The sequence below is a fragment of the Mesoplodon mirus genome (assembly GCF_964341445.2).
Source record: "Mesoplodon mirus genome assembly, chromosome: 4".
Classification (NCBI taxonomy): domain Eukaryota; kingdom Metazoa; phylum Chordata; class Mammalia; order Artiodactyla; family Ziphiidae; genus Mesoplodon; species Mesoplodon mirus.
Window position 1 is genome coordinate 159,464,329 of NC_138979.1, and position 15,898 is coordinate 159,480,226.

Consider the following 15,898-nt stretch of genomic DNA (forward strand, 5'->3'; position numbering starts at 1 on the left):
AACCACAAGACAAAATTAACATAGATTCTAATGTTAACATTAGTAACAACTAGATTTTGATAGCTTAGAGTGAGATAATTGGAACAGCTGGATCTGGGAGGTGTGTGTGGGAGATTTTTTTTAAAAAGAAGACAAAATAATATTCTTGATTTGGAGCTTTTCTTTTCTCCTTTTTCTTTAGGGTTTGATTTGGTCTTTTCTGATTAAGAGATATGTTTGGGAAAGTTGTTGATTAAGTAACTCCTGTCATTAAACAGTAAAGTTCATTGAAAGCATAAAACATATTATGGGTGTATCTGCCTCAAAATAATTTCACTTTTGGTTAAAAATTACCTGACAATTTATCATGCTTCTCCATTCTAATTTTTAAAACCCCAGACTCCTTGGGTTGTATAGTATTTTCCCCAGTATACTTATTACATAAAATTACCATAAATTTTTTTTTTTTTTTTTTTTTTTGGCAGTATGCGGGCCTCTCACTGTTGTGGCTTCTCCCGTTGCGGAGCACAGGCTCCAGACGCGCAAGCTCAGCGGCCATGGCTCACACGCCCAGCCGCTCCGCAGCATGTGGGATCTTCCCGGACCGGGGCACGAACCCGTGTCCCCTGAACCGGCAGGCGGACTCTCAACCACTGCGCCACCAGGGAAGCCCCATAAAATTTTTTTTATCTTGTGTAATAGATTATAAAAATCAAGGTCTGGGGACTTCCCTGGCAGTCTAGTGGTTAAGACTCCAGGCTTCCACTGCAGGGGGCACAGGTTCAACCCCTCGTTGGGGAACTCAGATCCCACATGCCACATGGTGTGGCCAAAGAAATTAATTAAAAATCAGGTTCTGATTCTATCTCTCATATTAATAAGCTGTACATGAGTAATAATGACTAATATTTATATAGTTCTATATGAATTCTGCATAATATTAATGGACTGACATATAAGTATTAACTTATTAATGAACCAAGTAAAATAAACATAGCATAGCAATACTTATTGAAACCTCAGATTCAATAATACTTATAGAAACCTCAGAATATTCTTTTGTCAAATGGTTATGTAATTTAGACAGCCTATTTTCTCTGTACAGTTAAAGTATGTGTACATAGGTCACTTAACTGAATATCTGATTTTCAATTTTATTGAATTTGATTTATCAATTATTTTATTTTATCAAGTTATTATCGATTACTTATCAATTAATTTATTGTTTATTTAAGAAATACATCAAAATTCCACCATTGAAAATATTGCTGCTTTAAAGTTTAAATGTTAACTGTTGACTCTGTTGATAATTTTTTTAATCGAAGTATAGTTAATTTACAGTATTTTATTAGTTTCAGGTATACAGCATAGTGATTTGTTATTTTTACAGATTATACTCAATTAAAAGTTATTACAAGATAATGGCTATAATTCCATGTGCTATATAATATATTCTTGTTGCTTATCTATTTTATACATAGTGGTTTGTACCTCCTAATCCCATATCCCTAATTTGTTTTTGTTTTTGTTTTTGTTTTTGTTTTTTTATTGGAGTATAGTTGCTTTACAATGTTGTGTTGGTTTCAGGAGTACAGCAAAGTGAATCAGTTATATGTCTATATATATCCACTCTTTTTTTTTTTTTTTTCAGATTCTTTCCCATATAGGCCATTACAGAGTATTGAGTAGAGTCCCCTGTGCTATACAGCAGGTTCTTATTAGTTATCTATCTTATATATAGTAGTGTGTATATGTCCATTCCAATCTCCCAGTTTATCCCTCCCCACCCTTATCCCCTGGTAACCATAAGTTTGTTTTCTACATCTATGAGTCTACTTCTCTTTTGTAAATAAGCTCATTTGTACTCTTATTTTTAGATTCCACATATAAGCAATATCATATGATATTTGTCTTTCTTTGTCTGACTTCATTCCGTATGACAATCTCTAGGTCCATCCATGTTGCTGCAAGTGGCATTATTTTGTTCTTTTTACAGCTGAGTAATATTCCATTGTATGTATGTACCGCATCTTCTTTATCCATTCGTCTGTCGATGGACATTTAGGTTGCTTCCATGTACTGGCTATTGTAAATAGTGCTGCAATGAACATTGGCATACCTCTAAATTGTACCCCTCACTTCCCATTCCCCTTTGGTAACCACTAATCTGTTTTCTATATCTGTGCATCTGTTTCTGTTTTACATGTACATTTGTATTACTTTTTAGATTCCACATATAAGTGGTATCATACAGTATTTGTCTTTCTCTGTCTGACTTATTTCACTAAGCCTAATACTCTCTAGGTCCATCCACATTGCTGCAAATGGAAGAATTTTATTCTTTTTTAAGGCTGAATAATATTCCTGTGTGTGTGTGTGTGTGTGTGTGTATGTTTGTGTGTGTACACATCTTATTTATCCGTTCTTCTGTTGATGGACAGTTGGGTTGCTTCCATATCTTGCCTGTTGTAAATAGTGCTGCTGTGAACATAGGGGTGCATGTATCTTTTCAAATTAGTGTTTTTGGTTTTCCTGGATACATACCCAGGAGTGGAATTACTGGATCATATGGTAGTTTTATTTTTAGTTTTTTGAGGAACCTCCATACTGGTTTCCACAGTGGCTGCACAAATTTACATTCCCACCAACAGGGTACAGAAGTTCCCTTTTCTCCACATTCTCGCCAATACTTGTTATTTGTGGTCATTTTGATGATAGCTATTCTGACAAGTATGAGGTGATAACTCGTTTTGATTTGCATTTCTCTAATAATTAACAATATTGAGCATCTTTGCATGTGCCTGTTGGCCATGTGTATGTATTCTTTGGAAAAATGTCTCTTTAGGCCTTCTGCCCATTTTTTGATTGGGTTGTTTGTTTTTTGACATTGAGTTGTTTGGTTTGTTCATATATTTTGGATATTAACCCCTTGTCAGTCATATCATTTGCAAATATTTTCTCCCATTCCGTAGGTTGTCTTTGTCTTTGTTTTTTTTAAAAAAAAACAATAACCCTTAAAATTTTATTTATTTATTTATTTATTTATTTATTTAGGCTGCGTTGGGTCTTCATTGCTGCTTGCGGGCTTTCTCTAGTTGTGGCGAGCGGGGGCTATTCTTCATTGCTGTGCACTGGCATCTTATTGTGGTGGCTCCTCTTGTTGCAGACCATGAGTTCGATGTGCGCAGGCTTTGGTAGTTGTGGCATGCGGGCTCAGTAGTTGTGACTCACGGGCCCTAGAGCACAGGCTCAGTAGTTGTGGTGCAGGGGCTTAGTTGCTCCACAGCGTGTGGGATCTTCCCGGACCAGGGCTCAAACCTGTGTCCCCTGCATTGGTAGGCAGATTCTTAACCACTGCGCCACCAGGGAAGTCCCATAGGTTGTCTTCGATAATTTGGTTTTTTTAATGTATTCTTTTCTTTTTAAGATTTTATTTATTTCTAAAGGAACGAAGGTCTACATGTATTTTGGTGAAATTTCTATTTATATTATGAGTAGTTTAGTACCAAAGAGTTCTGTTATAGGTACTCACTGATCCCAAAGCTGCTTGTGTTTTGCCATTTGAAAATTATAACACATACAGAAGTAATATACAATTTTTGAAGTAAGAAATTTGGGTTTTTTTAGGGTTATGGGATCTGTTAATTATACTGAAACTCTTTTCTAGGTCATCCATGCCTGGCTTATTATTTCATCCCTATTGTTGCTGTTCTTTTTCTCCTTCATTTACTTGGGGTAAGTAGTGAAATATTTGGTCTGATTTTCAGAAATTAACTTTATTTGGGCTCTATAACTGTCACTTAAAGAAATGTACTTTGTTGATGAATTATTCTTAAATTATAATTGTTTCCATGTATAGGCCATACTTGGTATATATAGAACTAGTTAATATTATCGATAGGGATATTCTTTTGTTGATCCTTGTTTATAATAAGTAGAACTGAAAGAACTCAAGACTACAGTTAATTCTATGTCTGTTTTAGTAAAGAATTTACTGTATTCTTTACTTCTAGTAGTAATCTTTGAATCAGAATGTGAAAACATTTCAAGCATGTGTATAAACATGAATTGATTTTTAAACTTTTATATTGTTCATCAGTTAGTCTTTCGCCTTTCAAATGAAATCTTACCTGAGAACTTCACATATAAAATAGAAAAAAGTGGAGCTGCTCTGTTGAAGAGAATAGAGAGGCTCAGAGGTTTGCCCGCCTTGCCTTTCTCTCAGCCCCAGTGGCAGAATACAGGTCATAAACCATTGCACTAGCTCTTAAATTAGGAAGAAGCAATAAAACTAAAAAATAAATTGAAGAGTTAATTCTTTGGTAGAAGCAGGGGGAATGACCATAGACAAAAGAAATCAATGTAAGAATCTCTATGAAATGGATGATTTTCTAGGAAAAAACTAATTACCAAAACTGACCACTGAAGCGATAGAAAATCTAAGTAGAGCAAAGAAGAAATACAGAAGGTTGTTGAAGAGGTTCTTATCCCCCCCTCCACCAGTAACAACAATACCAGGCCCAAATGGTTTCATAGGGGAATTCTATTAAACCTTTAAGGAGCGGATAACTCTAATGCTATTTTAACTGTTCCAGGACATAGAAAAAGAAGAAAAGCTTCCAGATTCTTTTTAAGAAGGCAGGGTAACACTGGTACCAAAACCCTATGAATTATCAAGAAAAAGGAAACTGTGGATCAGTCCTATTTATTGATGCCAAAAGAATAACTAAGTATTCACTAACAGGATTCAGCAACAACCCTTTGAGGGTATAATACATATGACCAAATGGAGTTTGTTTGCAGAATGGGAGACTGGTTTATTATTAGGAAATATCAATACAAGTCACCATGTTACGAAGTCATCATCTTGTACATGCTAACAAGAATTTGACAAAATTCAACACTTGTCCTTAGTCAAATTCCATAATAAAACAGATGATTAGTTCTCTAACATGATAAAATATATGAATCTTATTCTAACGATTGGTATCATCCTCTCAGGAAAACTTCAGAAGCACACCTGTTACTGTTAGGACAAGATGAGGATTTCCTTTATCACTATTGTTGTCAGTCATTGCTCTGGAGGGACTAGTGAACGCAATTAAATAAGACAAAGAAATAAGAGCTACACAACTTGGAAGAGAAGGTTAAATTATCAGTAATTAGAGATAAAATGATTGTTTACTTGGTTTCAGAATTAACCAAAAAAACAATTAGAATCACTAAGTAAATTTGGTAAGGCAACTGCATACAAAATTAATTAACATAAATCAATAGCCATCATGTAAATAACTAGTTAGAAAACATAATGAAAAGAAAAAAATCCCATTTATGAGAGCAGCAAGAAAGAGAAAATATCTAGGATTAAACAGTAATTGTTTAAGCTCTATTATGAAGAAATTTTAGGGAGTTCCCTGGTGGTTTAAAGGTTAAGATTTGGTGCTTTCACTGCTGTCGCCCAGATTCAATCCCTGGTCAGGGAACTGAGATCCTGCAAGCCATGCAGCGTGGCCAAAATTTTAAAAATAAATAAATAAATAAAATAGAGAAATTTAAAAATGCCTCTTCAGGGCTTAAAAAGAAGACTTAAACAAATGGAAAATTATACCAGGTTACATAGAAAGAATATCATCATAAAGATGTCAGTTCTCTCAAGTTTATTTTAAATTTTAATATAAGCCCAATAAAAATACAAATAAGATTTATTTTTAATCTGGACAAGATAATTTTAAAATTTATTTGAAAAAATAAACAAGTGAAGGTACCCCAAAGAACCGTAAAAAAAGAAGAAAACTGAGGGATACTACTCCTACCTGATACAAAATTATAAAACTAGAGACTTCCCTGGTGGCACAGTGGTTAAGAATCTGCCTGCCAATGCAGAGGACATGCGTTCGAGCCCTGGTCCGGGAGGATCCCACATGCCGTGGAGCAACTAAGCCCATGTGCCTAGAGCCTGTGCTCTGCAACAAGAGAAGCCACCGCAATGAGAAGCGCGCACTGCAACGAAGAGTAGCCCCCGCTCGCCACAACTAGAGAAAGCCCGCGCACAGCAACGAAGAGCCAACACAACCAAAAATAAATAAATAAATAACTTAAAACAAAAAACAAAACAAAAAAATTATAAAACTATAATAATTAAAATAGTGACACCTGCACTGTAAACAGATAATCAGTAGAAAAGATTAGAAGGACTTAAAAAAATGCTCAAATATATAAAGGAATTTAATTTATGATAAAGGTAGTATAGAATCAGTAGGCTGTAAATGGATTATTTAGTAATTGGTGTTGAGATAATTGGGTAGTCATCCAGAGGAAAATTTTGAACTTCTTCTTTATATCTATACCAGGATAAATTCCAATGGATTAAAAATTTAAATATGGGGGCTTCCCTGGTGGCGCAGTGGTTAAGAATCCACCTGCCAATGCAGGGGACGTGGGTTTGAGCCCTGGTCCAGGAAGATCCCACATGCCGCGGAGCAACTTAAGCGTGTGCGCCACAACTACTGAGCCTGCGCTCTAGAGCCCGCGAGCCACAACTACTGAAGCCTGCACGCCTAGAGCCTGTGCTCCACAACAAGAGAGGCCACTGCAATGAGAAGCCTGCGCACCACAACGAAGAGTAGCCCCTGCTCGCCGCAACCAGAGAAAGCCCACACACAGCAACGAAGACCCAAAGCAGCCAAAAATAAATAAAATAAAATAATTAATTTTAAAAAGAACGCTTTAAAAAAAGAAAATAAATAAAAAATAAAATCACTTCTAAAAAAAATTTTTAATATGAAAGTAAAACCATAAAAGGACTAGAGAAAACCATGGAGGATGGGGTATTTAAGTATATATATATATATTTATTTAAATATGTAACTTTAAAGGTCCTTCCTTAAATCTACTGTTTTATATATAAATATATACACACATATATATATACACACACATACACACATTCACACAAAACCCAAAAATCAAGCCAACCAACCACACCATGAAAAAAATCAGAAGATGAATGATCAACTGCTAAGTGTGTTTTCAACTCATTTTATAGACAAAGGCTAATTTACTTTATATATAAACCTCTACATGGCAATAAGATCAACAACAACCTAACAGAAAAAAAATGGGTGAAGGTTATGAAAAAATAGTCAACAGAAAGAGAAAGACAAGTTACTTTTAAATATATGAAAATATGCACACCCTCCTTATAAAATTAATGCTAATTAAAGCTGTACATTAGGTTAACAAGATCAAATAGTTTAATAAATGTTCTAATTTGGCAAGGTTGCAGGAAAATAAACACGCACACATTGATGCAAAACTTTGATTAAGAGCAGTTTGGCATATCCATTAAAGTTTTGTATGAATATGTCCTGAACCTAGTAATCTGTGGGGATAATCATTGCAGCATTGTTTCTGATAGCAAAAGAATGGAATCAATCTAAGTATCCATCAATAGAAAACTGGTTAAATAAATTATGGTACATCCATACAATAAAGCCATTGAAAAGAATGAGGTACTCTAGTATACTAATGTGGAAAGTTCTCCAGTAATATCATTAAGAGAAAAAACCCTGGTTTAGAACAATGTGTATGCTATCATTTGTGTCCAGTAAAGAAGTATATTTATGACATGTATGGACACTCTCTGGAAGGATGCATATGAAGTTAATAATAGTGCTTTCCTTTGGAGAGGGAGACAAGGTTTGGGGGGAAACTTTTCACAGAATATGTTGGGAATTTTACATTTTAGGCATATATTACCTAGCCAAAGATAACAATAGTTTGGAGTTTGGGGTTTTTTTGTTTTGAGTGCTGGGATATCTGAAATGCTTAATACAAATACCTACATCATCCAGAAATTTCAACATTTATTTTGAAATTTCAAAATGGAAAGATCACCTTTCTGGATAGTCTCCAGAAACCAAAGTTTGTGCTTAAATAAACGAGTGCTTTCTTTCTCCTCAGTTACCCATCTTCTATATTTGTATCTCTTTATTTTAAGATGGAATTCCCCCTCCCAAAATTAAAATACTATTTTCTTCATTATAAAAATTCATTCATTCATTCATTGTGGAAAAAAAAAAAAGAAAGAAAGAAAGAAGAAAAGTTTTAAAAATTCCAGACTCCCATCATCTAAAGATAAGTCCTGCATCTTTTCAGGAACTACTATATCGATCTCTTGCTCTCTCTTCTCACACACTATTTCATGTAAATGAGATCATATATTTTTTTCAGGCAACAGTATATCATGCCTATATCCCATGTTTGTGTGTATGTGTATAAAACATATATATATATTTAATGGCTACACTAAATTTTATGAAAATAACACCTTATGTCCTAAGCTCTAAAATTTATTTTGCATGTTTAATTTTTTCCAATTTCAGGTACTTCAAACAAGCATTTCCCAAAGTATAGAATAGCATTTTAGGTGTTATATGGCCTTTTTTTTAGTTTTTGTACTTATTTTTATAGCTGTGGCCTGTGATACTGGTTTCCCATTTATATGACTGATACAGAGTTTTCTGTTAAAATAAGCTCAACTTGAGGAAAAAAGTGCATTAATTTAAAGAAAGATATGGTAAAAGTGTGAAGCTGGGATATGAATAATGAATATCTATGTTAGAACCATAGTTCTAAAAAATGTTTTGATGAAACTTATTGTATGCAAATCTTTTTAGATATCTGTTTAATTTTTTTCAGGGAAGTGTTTAAAACTTATAATGTTGCCATGGACTACATTACAGTTGCACTCCTGATCTGGAATTTTGGTGTGGTGGGAATGATTGCCATTCACTGGAAAGGTCCACTGAGACTCCAGCAGGCATATCTCATTATGATCAGTGCTCTCATGGCCCTGGTATTTATCAAGTACCTCCCAGAATGGACCGCGTGGCTCATCTTGGCTGTGATTTCAGTATATGGTAAAACCCAAGACTGACATTTTGTTCATCACAGAAATACCTCCTGGTGTGTTTTCCTTCCTCTTCTAGTTATCTTGACTTGGGGAAAATGACAACAGTAATGTCCCATAGCTTTTCAGTAAATAATCAGTTAACTCTACTATCTTTTTCATATAAAGATTTCAAATTTTTTGAGGTTAAGTTCTTTAAAAATGTTTTATTAATCCCCCCCAGTTTAACTCAGTGATGAGTTAGTGGAAGGATCCATAGACTGCTGGTCCTAAACTTAGGTTCAAATCCCATCACTACCACTGATAGCCTTCATGATTTTATGAAGGTGATTCGAGCCCTTTGAGCTTCAGTTTCCTCATTTGGAAAATGGGAATAATGCTTCTCAGAATATTTGTCGGAAAGCACTAGCGGAGTGCTTGACACACATAAAATGCTCAACTAATTTTTAATATAAAAATTAAGTTAACTACTTTTTGTAAGGCAACTTGGGTAGAATTACTCTTTTAAAGATAAAACTTATTTGGGCAGTGTGAGCTTCAAATTTATTAGCAACCCATGTGACATGGGTCCTGAAAAGTCAGAATATACCTTAGCCATGAATAACCAAGATGTGAACTCTGTAACTCTCACTTTGCATAAAAGCCAAAAAGAGATCCATTTTCAGAGGTCAGTTTGTGGTCTCTGTATAACTGCAGTGTTCTTTCATCCCTATTCAAATGCTTATTAAAATGTCAGGTGGGCCTCCCTGGTGGCGCAGTGGTTGAGAGTCCGCCTGCCGATGCAGGGGATACGGGTTCGTGCCCCGGTCTGGGAGGATCCCATATGCCGCGGAGCGGCTGGGCCCGTGAGCCATGGCCGCTGGGCCTGCGCATCCGGAGCCTGTGCTCCGCAACGGGAGAGGCCACAACAGTGAGAGGCCCGCATACCGCAAAAAAAAAAAAAAAAAAAAAAAAAAATGTCAGGTGACCTGTAGTAGAAAACCTCATCATTCCCCTTTGATTGATGAATAAAACGTCTGTGGAAATAGAATTTGATTGGCTCTGTTCTCATATTTGAGCAGTCAGTCACAGAACTGTAGAAGTCATATACTCTTTGTGACGGACTTTTCATAATGACCTTAGGTTGTATAGTATTTGATGGTTTGCAAAGTACTCATCTTTTCATTGCACAGCTGCGATCAAGAATGCCAGTTCTGCGCTCCATCCAGTCAGCAGCTGGTTAATACTTTGCAGTCAGAGATTTTATCAATATGTTCTTCTGTTCCATGCCTTTTTCGACAGCCACAGTTTGCCTTTCCCTTCAAAGGGACACATATCTTTACTTAGTGACTCGGGTACTTTAGCAGCCCTACTACTGTTGCACAAAATCTTTGCAGGCTAGATCTTAACCACATCCACCTTTTTCCAGGAGCACAGATACAACATTACACTGATGATATCATCCTCTGAATAAATTCACTGGACCTACTTGGTGAGGACATACAGATATTCACAATAGAGCTCAAAAGGGAGGTGGCATTTCCCTGTACCATAGTACAAGGCTCTGCCACCCCAGTTAAATTCCTGAAAGTTACTTGGTAAGCTGAGGGCTTCTGCGTCTCTGGCACTGTCAAGAAATAGCAGCTGACCCTCTCTGCGCCCATGATGTTAAAACAAGCCCACTATGTTTTAGGCCCTTTGGGGATCTGGAGGCAATATACTCTTCATTTACAAATTTTACTTAAGCCTATTTATACTGTTACAAATTGGCCCACCTTGAATGGGGACCTCCTACAACATAAGGTTCTAGAATCTGTCCAAATTGCAATACAGTAGTTACTTCCGTTAGTGTCCCTTCTCCCGTCCCAGAGAATCATTCACTGTAGAGGCCTTAGCAACCTCTTCTCATACCTCCTGAAATATCTGGATCACTCACTATGATCATAAGTTGCCCACGGATCTCTGGTGTGAGGAACTACCCTTTTTGGTCCCATGCTGTACACGTTTAGAATGGCCATTTCTGACTACATACCGAGCTGTCTTGGAAACAGGTTTTCACAGGCCCTGAACCTGTGAAGCTCCGAATCCATCTGTTCCTTATCTCCATATCATGGAGGCAGCATTATACAAGCTCAGCACAGCCGCCAGGGCTTCCTTGCTAAGACAGAAATGTTAGCCATATGATAGAGCTGAGTCTGGGCCCCCTGGAGTGTCTCACCCACAGGAGAGGGTGGCCTCTTCTTTCCTCAGTCCCTTGCCAGTTGACAAGGTGCTAGAGGAGGTCACCCCTCTCTTGGACCCCTGGCTACCACGGGAGCCCTTTGGGATCAAATGAGTGAACAAACAGCAGTGGGAGTTTGTACACTTTATGGACAGCATCAAAACTACATGTGAAGGAGCTCACTTGGAGAGCTCTGCTTTTCATTGCTTAATCCAGGCATCCTTGATCAAAGAATGGGATCCAAGGGTCAGCAAAATTAGCTGAACTTTGGGCAGTCGTCTTAATCTGGCCAACAGTTGGCTCCATCTGTGCATTTTTACAGACCCTTGGGACATTGCAAGTGGTCTAGCCACCTGGTCTGCCAGTGGTAGCAACAGCAATTACTTATCCAAGGTTTCCCTCTTTAGGGAAAATAACTGAGAATCTCTTGCCTCACAGATACCAAAAATAGAAATCAAAGTTATACATGTCTCAGTACGTATTAAACCCACAATACAGGCCACCTCACTTTATCCACTTTGGAGTTCCAAATATTGTTATAGTGACTATTTCACTTCTAAATATACAGTGCTGGGCTCTTGAACAATGTGTGCAGTGGAACTTTCACCAACATACAGTCTCACGCTACAGGCCTCACAAGGCACCATTATGACATACTAGAGCAAGTTAAAACTTGATTAAATGAAACATCAGGGTTGAATCATAATAAAGAGTCTGATTCCATTTTTGATATTAAAAAAAAAAAAAAGCAGCCAGTTCTGGAGACAGACTGCCTGGGTTCAAATCCAGACTTCTACTCCTATCATTTATTGGGTATGTGGCCACAGATATTGCTCAACCCCCAAGTCTTAGTTATTATGAAGATTAAATTAAACAATATGTACAGTACACATGTATAATGGTATCTATCAGTAAGTATTAACTGTTTCTTTAAAATGTATAATCCTGTGAAGTAGGCAAGGCGGTTATTCTTGTTTTACTGCTAAGAACCTGAAGTTTGTAGAGGTAAAGTATTTTCCCAAGCTTAACACCATTTGATCTAGAATATGAGTCCTAAGTCCCATATTCTTTCTACTACATTACACTGTTTCTCCCATCAACCCTCTGTTTCTTCCATACATATGCACATTATCTCCACAGACCTTTTGAGTTCCTTTAAAATAAAAAACTTTTGTGTCCAATATTTAGAGTAATGATTCTTAACTCCATTTCCATAAGATCTCAAGATGTCACAAAGATTGTTCTAAGAATTTCCAAACAAAATTAATCTTAATTCGCTTTAATTGCTCTAAAAAATAAGGGTTTATCATTTAGCAATTCTATAAGGAGTAGTGTGTCAAAAAACCAAGATAGTTACAGGACATTGCAGGTTGAAACAGGTTAGAAATCTCATTATTTCAGAGCACGGCACATTTCCCTTTTCTCATCCCAAACAAATCAAAATGGAAGCAGTGAGAGTAGAGGTTTTGTGTGTGTGTGCATGTGTTTGTGTGTGTGTTTTATTGTAGTAGTAGTGTACAAGAAGACATGACCACTTGCAGGTGTGAGGTTTTTTACTTAAATGCATCTGAATGATAGTAATGTCAACACAAGCTATCAAATCTTCCTTTACAAATTTACCTATATCTGTTTCCCGTTATTAAATGTTTGAAATTATTTTCTGTATTTCTATACTCTGAATTTTCACGATGTAGCAAATGTAAGAAAAACTGCAGTTATTGGAGAGAGAGGGTGGTAGAATCAAGAATAATTTATGCATATTGCTTCCTCCTCCGAGTTGCTGTTTTCGTAAAATAAGACACTTTTCAGCACCACATGTATTCTGGTACCTAAATATTTGTGAAGTGCTTTTGACAGGAGAGCTAAAGAAATGCTAAACTCATGCAGAGGTTTATTAGTTATTTTGTTTTGTTTAAATTTACTGCCCTCTTATTTCAAGTAGCCCTGAATAGTACATATACTGTTTTCAAAAAGGGGAGAAGATGAATCTCTTCTACTCTGTTCTTCATATTTTGAAAAGTTAAGTCAAATCCCCTCTATTAAATCCCTCCTAAAGTAAACCTTCAGTTTGTGGCTCATAGGTATGTTTTGTTTGGAAATGGCTTGTCCTTGTTTCTGCTTTGGAAATTGACAACTCTAGAATAATTCTGTCTTGTCATTATTTCTGCCTCTTTTCTTCAAACTGAGAAGACTTATTCCTAGAACCCAACGATGATACACTGTAAACTAACCAAATAACAGTCAAACCAAAATGAAGTTTGCACAGGTCTCTGTGTGGTTTTGTGTATTTTGTTTAGATTGTCTCCATCCTCCTCCCCATCAGCTTACCTGCTGTTTATTTCATATTAATTCAACATCTTTCTGTGTAAAAAAAATTAAACCTTTTCAATTGGTTAATTCCTCCCTCACACACCCATTTACATGTTTAGCCAATCCATTTTTCAGATGTCTTTTCTATTTTTCTTTTTCTAGATTTAGTGGCTGTTTTGTGTCCAAAAGGCCCACTTCGTATGCTGGTTGAAACAGCTCAGGAGAGAAATGAAACTCTCTTTCCGGCTCTTATTTACTCTTGTAAGTATTTCAGAATGATGTTAAGTTAGTGAACAGCTTAGAATTTACAGAGATTCAAACACATGTAATTATGATCATTATCATGGTACTTATTCTCACCTTAAATGCATAGCATTGATGGAACTGCTGCAGATCTGTTTCCTTGCAAATTATTATCTTCTGCCTGACATTGGTTCAAGAGAGTTTTCAGTATGTGTGGAGATAGAAGAAATATTTAGAGATTGAGGAGCCAGTATTCTCATTTAAAATCTTATTAATCAAGAACTATTGAGTACTTGTTATATACATATATTGTGGGTGGATCTTGCACTAGCATGTTGAAGGAATTGTACGTTTCCTTCAGAATGGGCTTGCCCTTTTTTTGGTTTTAGATTCATATACTTCCTAATCATTCAGTAAATATTTATTCATCATTGACCTGATCTGCTCCCACAGAGCACTGTGGAGGATATAAAGATGATTAAGAGGGACTTCCCTGGCTGTCCAGTGGTTAAGACTCCATGCTTCCAATTCAGGGGGCCTGGTCGGGGAACTAATATCCCACCTGCCGTGGCATGGCCAAAAACTAAATTAAAAAAAAAAAAAGATACTTTGCTTTCCCTCAGAGTGCATTTGCTTACATTTTTATTTTTATTTTTTTTGCCGTGCTGCGCGGCATGTGAGATTTTAGTTTCCCGACCAGGAATCGAACCCAAGCCTCAGCAGTGAAAACTCAGAGTCATAACCACTGGACCGCCAGGGAATTCCCTTGCTTACAATTTAGAAGTGAGATAAGACAAGTATATAAACAACATTCGAGGCAGACTGTTTTCAGATTATTCAGAAGGAACGCAAAGTGCAGAAAGAGCTCAAAACGGAAAATCTAAATGGGGAATCAGAGAAAGGCTTCATGGAAGAGACAGCATTTGGATTGAACCTTCGAAGGGTGGGTAGGATTTCAGCAAGCACAGATGGAAGAGTCATTTCCGTGGGGACTTGAGGACTTCCCTGATGGCGCAGTGGTTAAGAATCTTCCTGCCAGTGCAGGGGACACAGGTTCGATCCCTGGTCCGGGAAGATCCCACACGCCACGGAGCAACTGAGCCCCTGTGCCACAACTACTGAGCCTGCACGCCACAACTACTGAAGCCCACGCAGCAACGAAGACCCAATGCAGCCAAATAATTTTTTTTTTTTTAAGTGGGCTTGTCACAAAGAATGGCTTGGAGGCATAAGTGTGGGGCATCTTTTTCAAATTTCAAGTGTTCCAGTTGACTAAAACATGGAGTACAAAATAGGGAGAGTACTAGGAGATGGGTTTGGAAAGGCACTTAGGGCAAGATCACAGATAGCTTTGAGGGACTGGTTTAGATCTCTGTATTCTATTCATGATCACTTGGGAATCATAGAAGGTCTTAACAGAAGACTAATGTGATCAGAGCTGTGCCTTTGTAAGCTTGCAGCATTGTGCAAGATGAATGGGAGGGAGGAGAACGGGAAGCATAACTAAACAGATATTGCCATGATCTAGGTGGAAAGTAATGAGAGTCTGAATTATGGGATAGGTAATGGCAGTCAAGGGAAAGGCCTTGATGAGAGCTTTTGGAGGTAGTTTCAGTCATTCTTAGTGACGAGTGAGAGAAGTTTAAAGCTTAAAGGAAGGATGATAAAGAAGAGAGGTTTTTCTTATTTGAGAAATCTGTGTAGTGTTGCCTGTAGCCCATATCTAATTTTCTTGGCAGGACCTGTGAGCCATCCACGTAGAAATTTCCAGCAGGAGTTTAGAAATGAAGTACCAGTGCAAAGGAAAAGGTTGATAATAGAGATGCAGAATTGAAGAACATCAGCATGGAGGTGACAGTTGCAGCTCTGGGAGTAGATGAGTGATTCAAATCAAAGGAGAAGAGAGGAGGACACCAGGAGTAGATCTTTGTCAACTACTATGTTTAGAGAGTAAGAAATGAAGAGAGAATAGTAAATGGAACATAAGAAAATATCAGAAAATTGGGAAAACCAGCATTTTTCACTTAGCAGTAGCATGACTGTTTTTTCATATCAGTACATGAAATGTCTGCATAGTTTTCTCTTATATAGATATTAAATAAAGGGTATCTTTATTGATCATTTCCCATTACAAACAATGCTTGCAGAGAACATTTATGAATTTGTGAATATTGTTGTACAGATACATTCATAGAAATGGAATTGCTAAGTCAAAGGATGTGTGCCTTTAAATTTTTTTTTTTTTTTTTTTTTTT

General features: G+C 36.8%; 1 protein-coding gene across 3 annotated transcripts in view; it reads left to right on the plus strand.

Annotated features, from left to right (window-relative positions):
* PSEN1 (presenilin 1) overlaps positions 1 to 15,898 on the plus strand; it is an 88,196-nt gene that overhangs the window by 46,993 nt on the left and 25,305 nt on the right. For all 3 annotated transcript variants that reach the window (XM_082619251.1, XM_082619253.1, XM_082619252.1), the window contains 3 exons: positions 3,647 to 3,714; positions 8,680 to 8,900; positions 13,563 to 13,661. In XM_082619251.1, the coding sequence (XP_082475377.1) occupies positions 3,647 to 3,714; positions 8,680 to 8,900; positions 13,563 to 13,661 (388 nt within the window). The remainder of the gene's footprint in view (positions 1 to 3,646; positions 3,715 to 8,679; positions 8,901 to 13,562; positions 13,662 to 15,898) is intronic.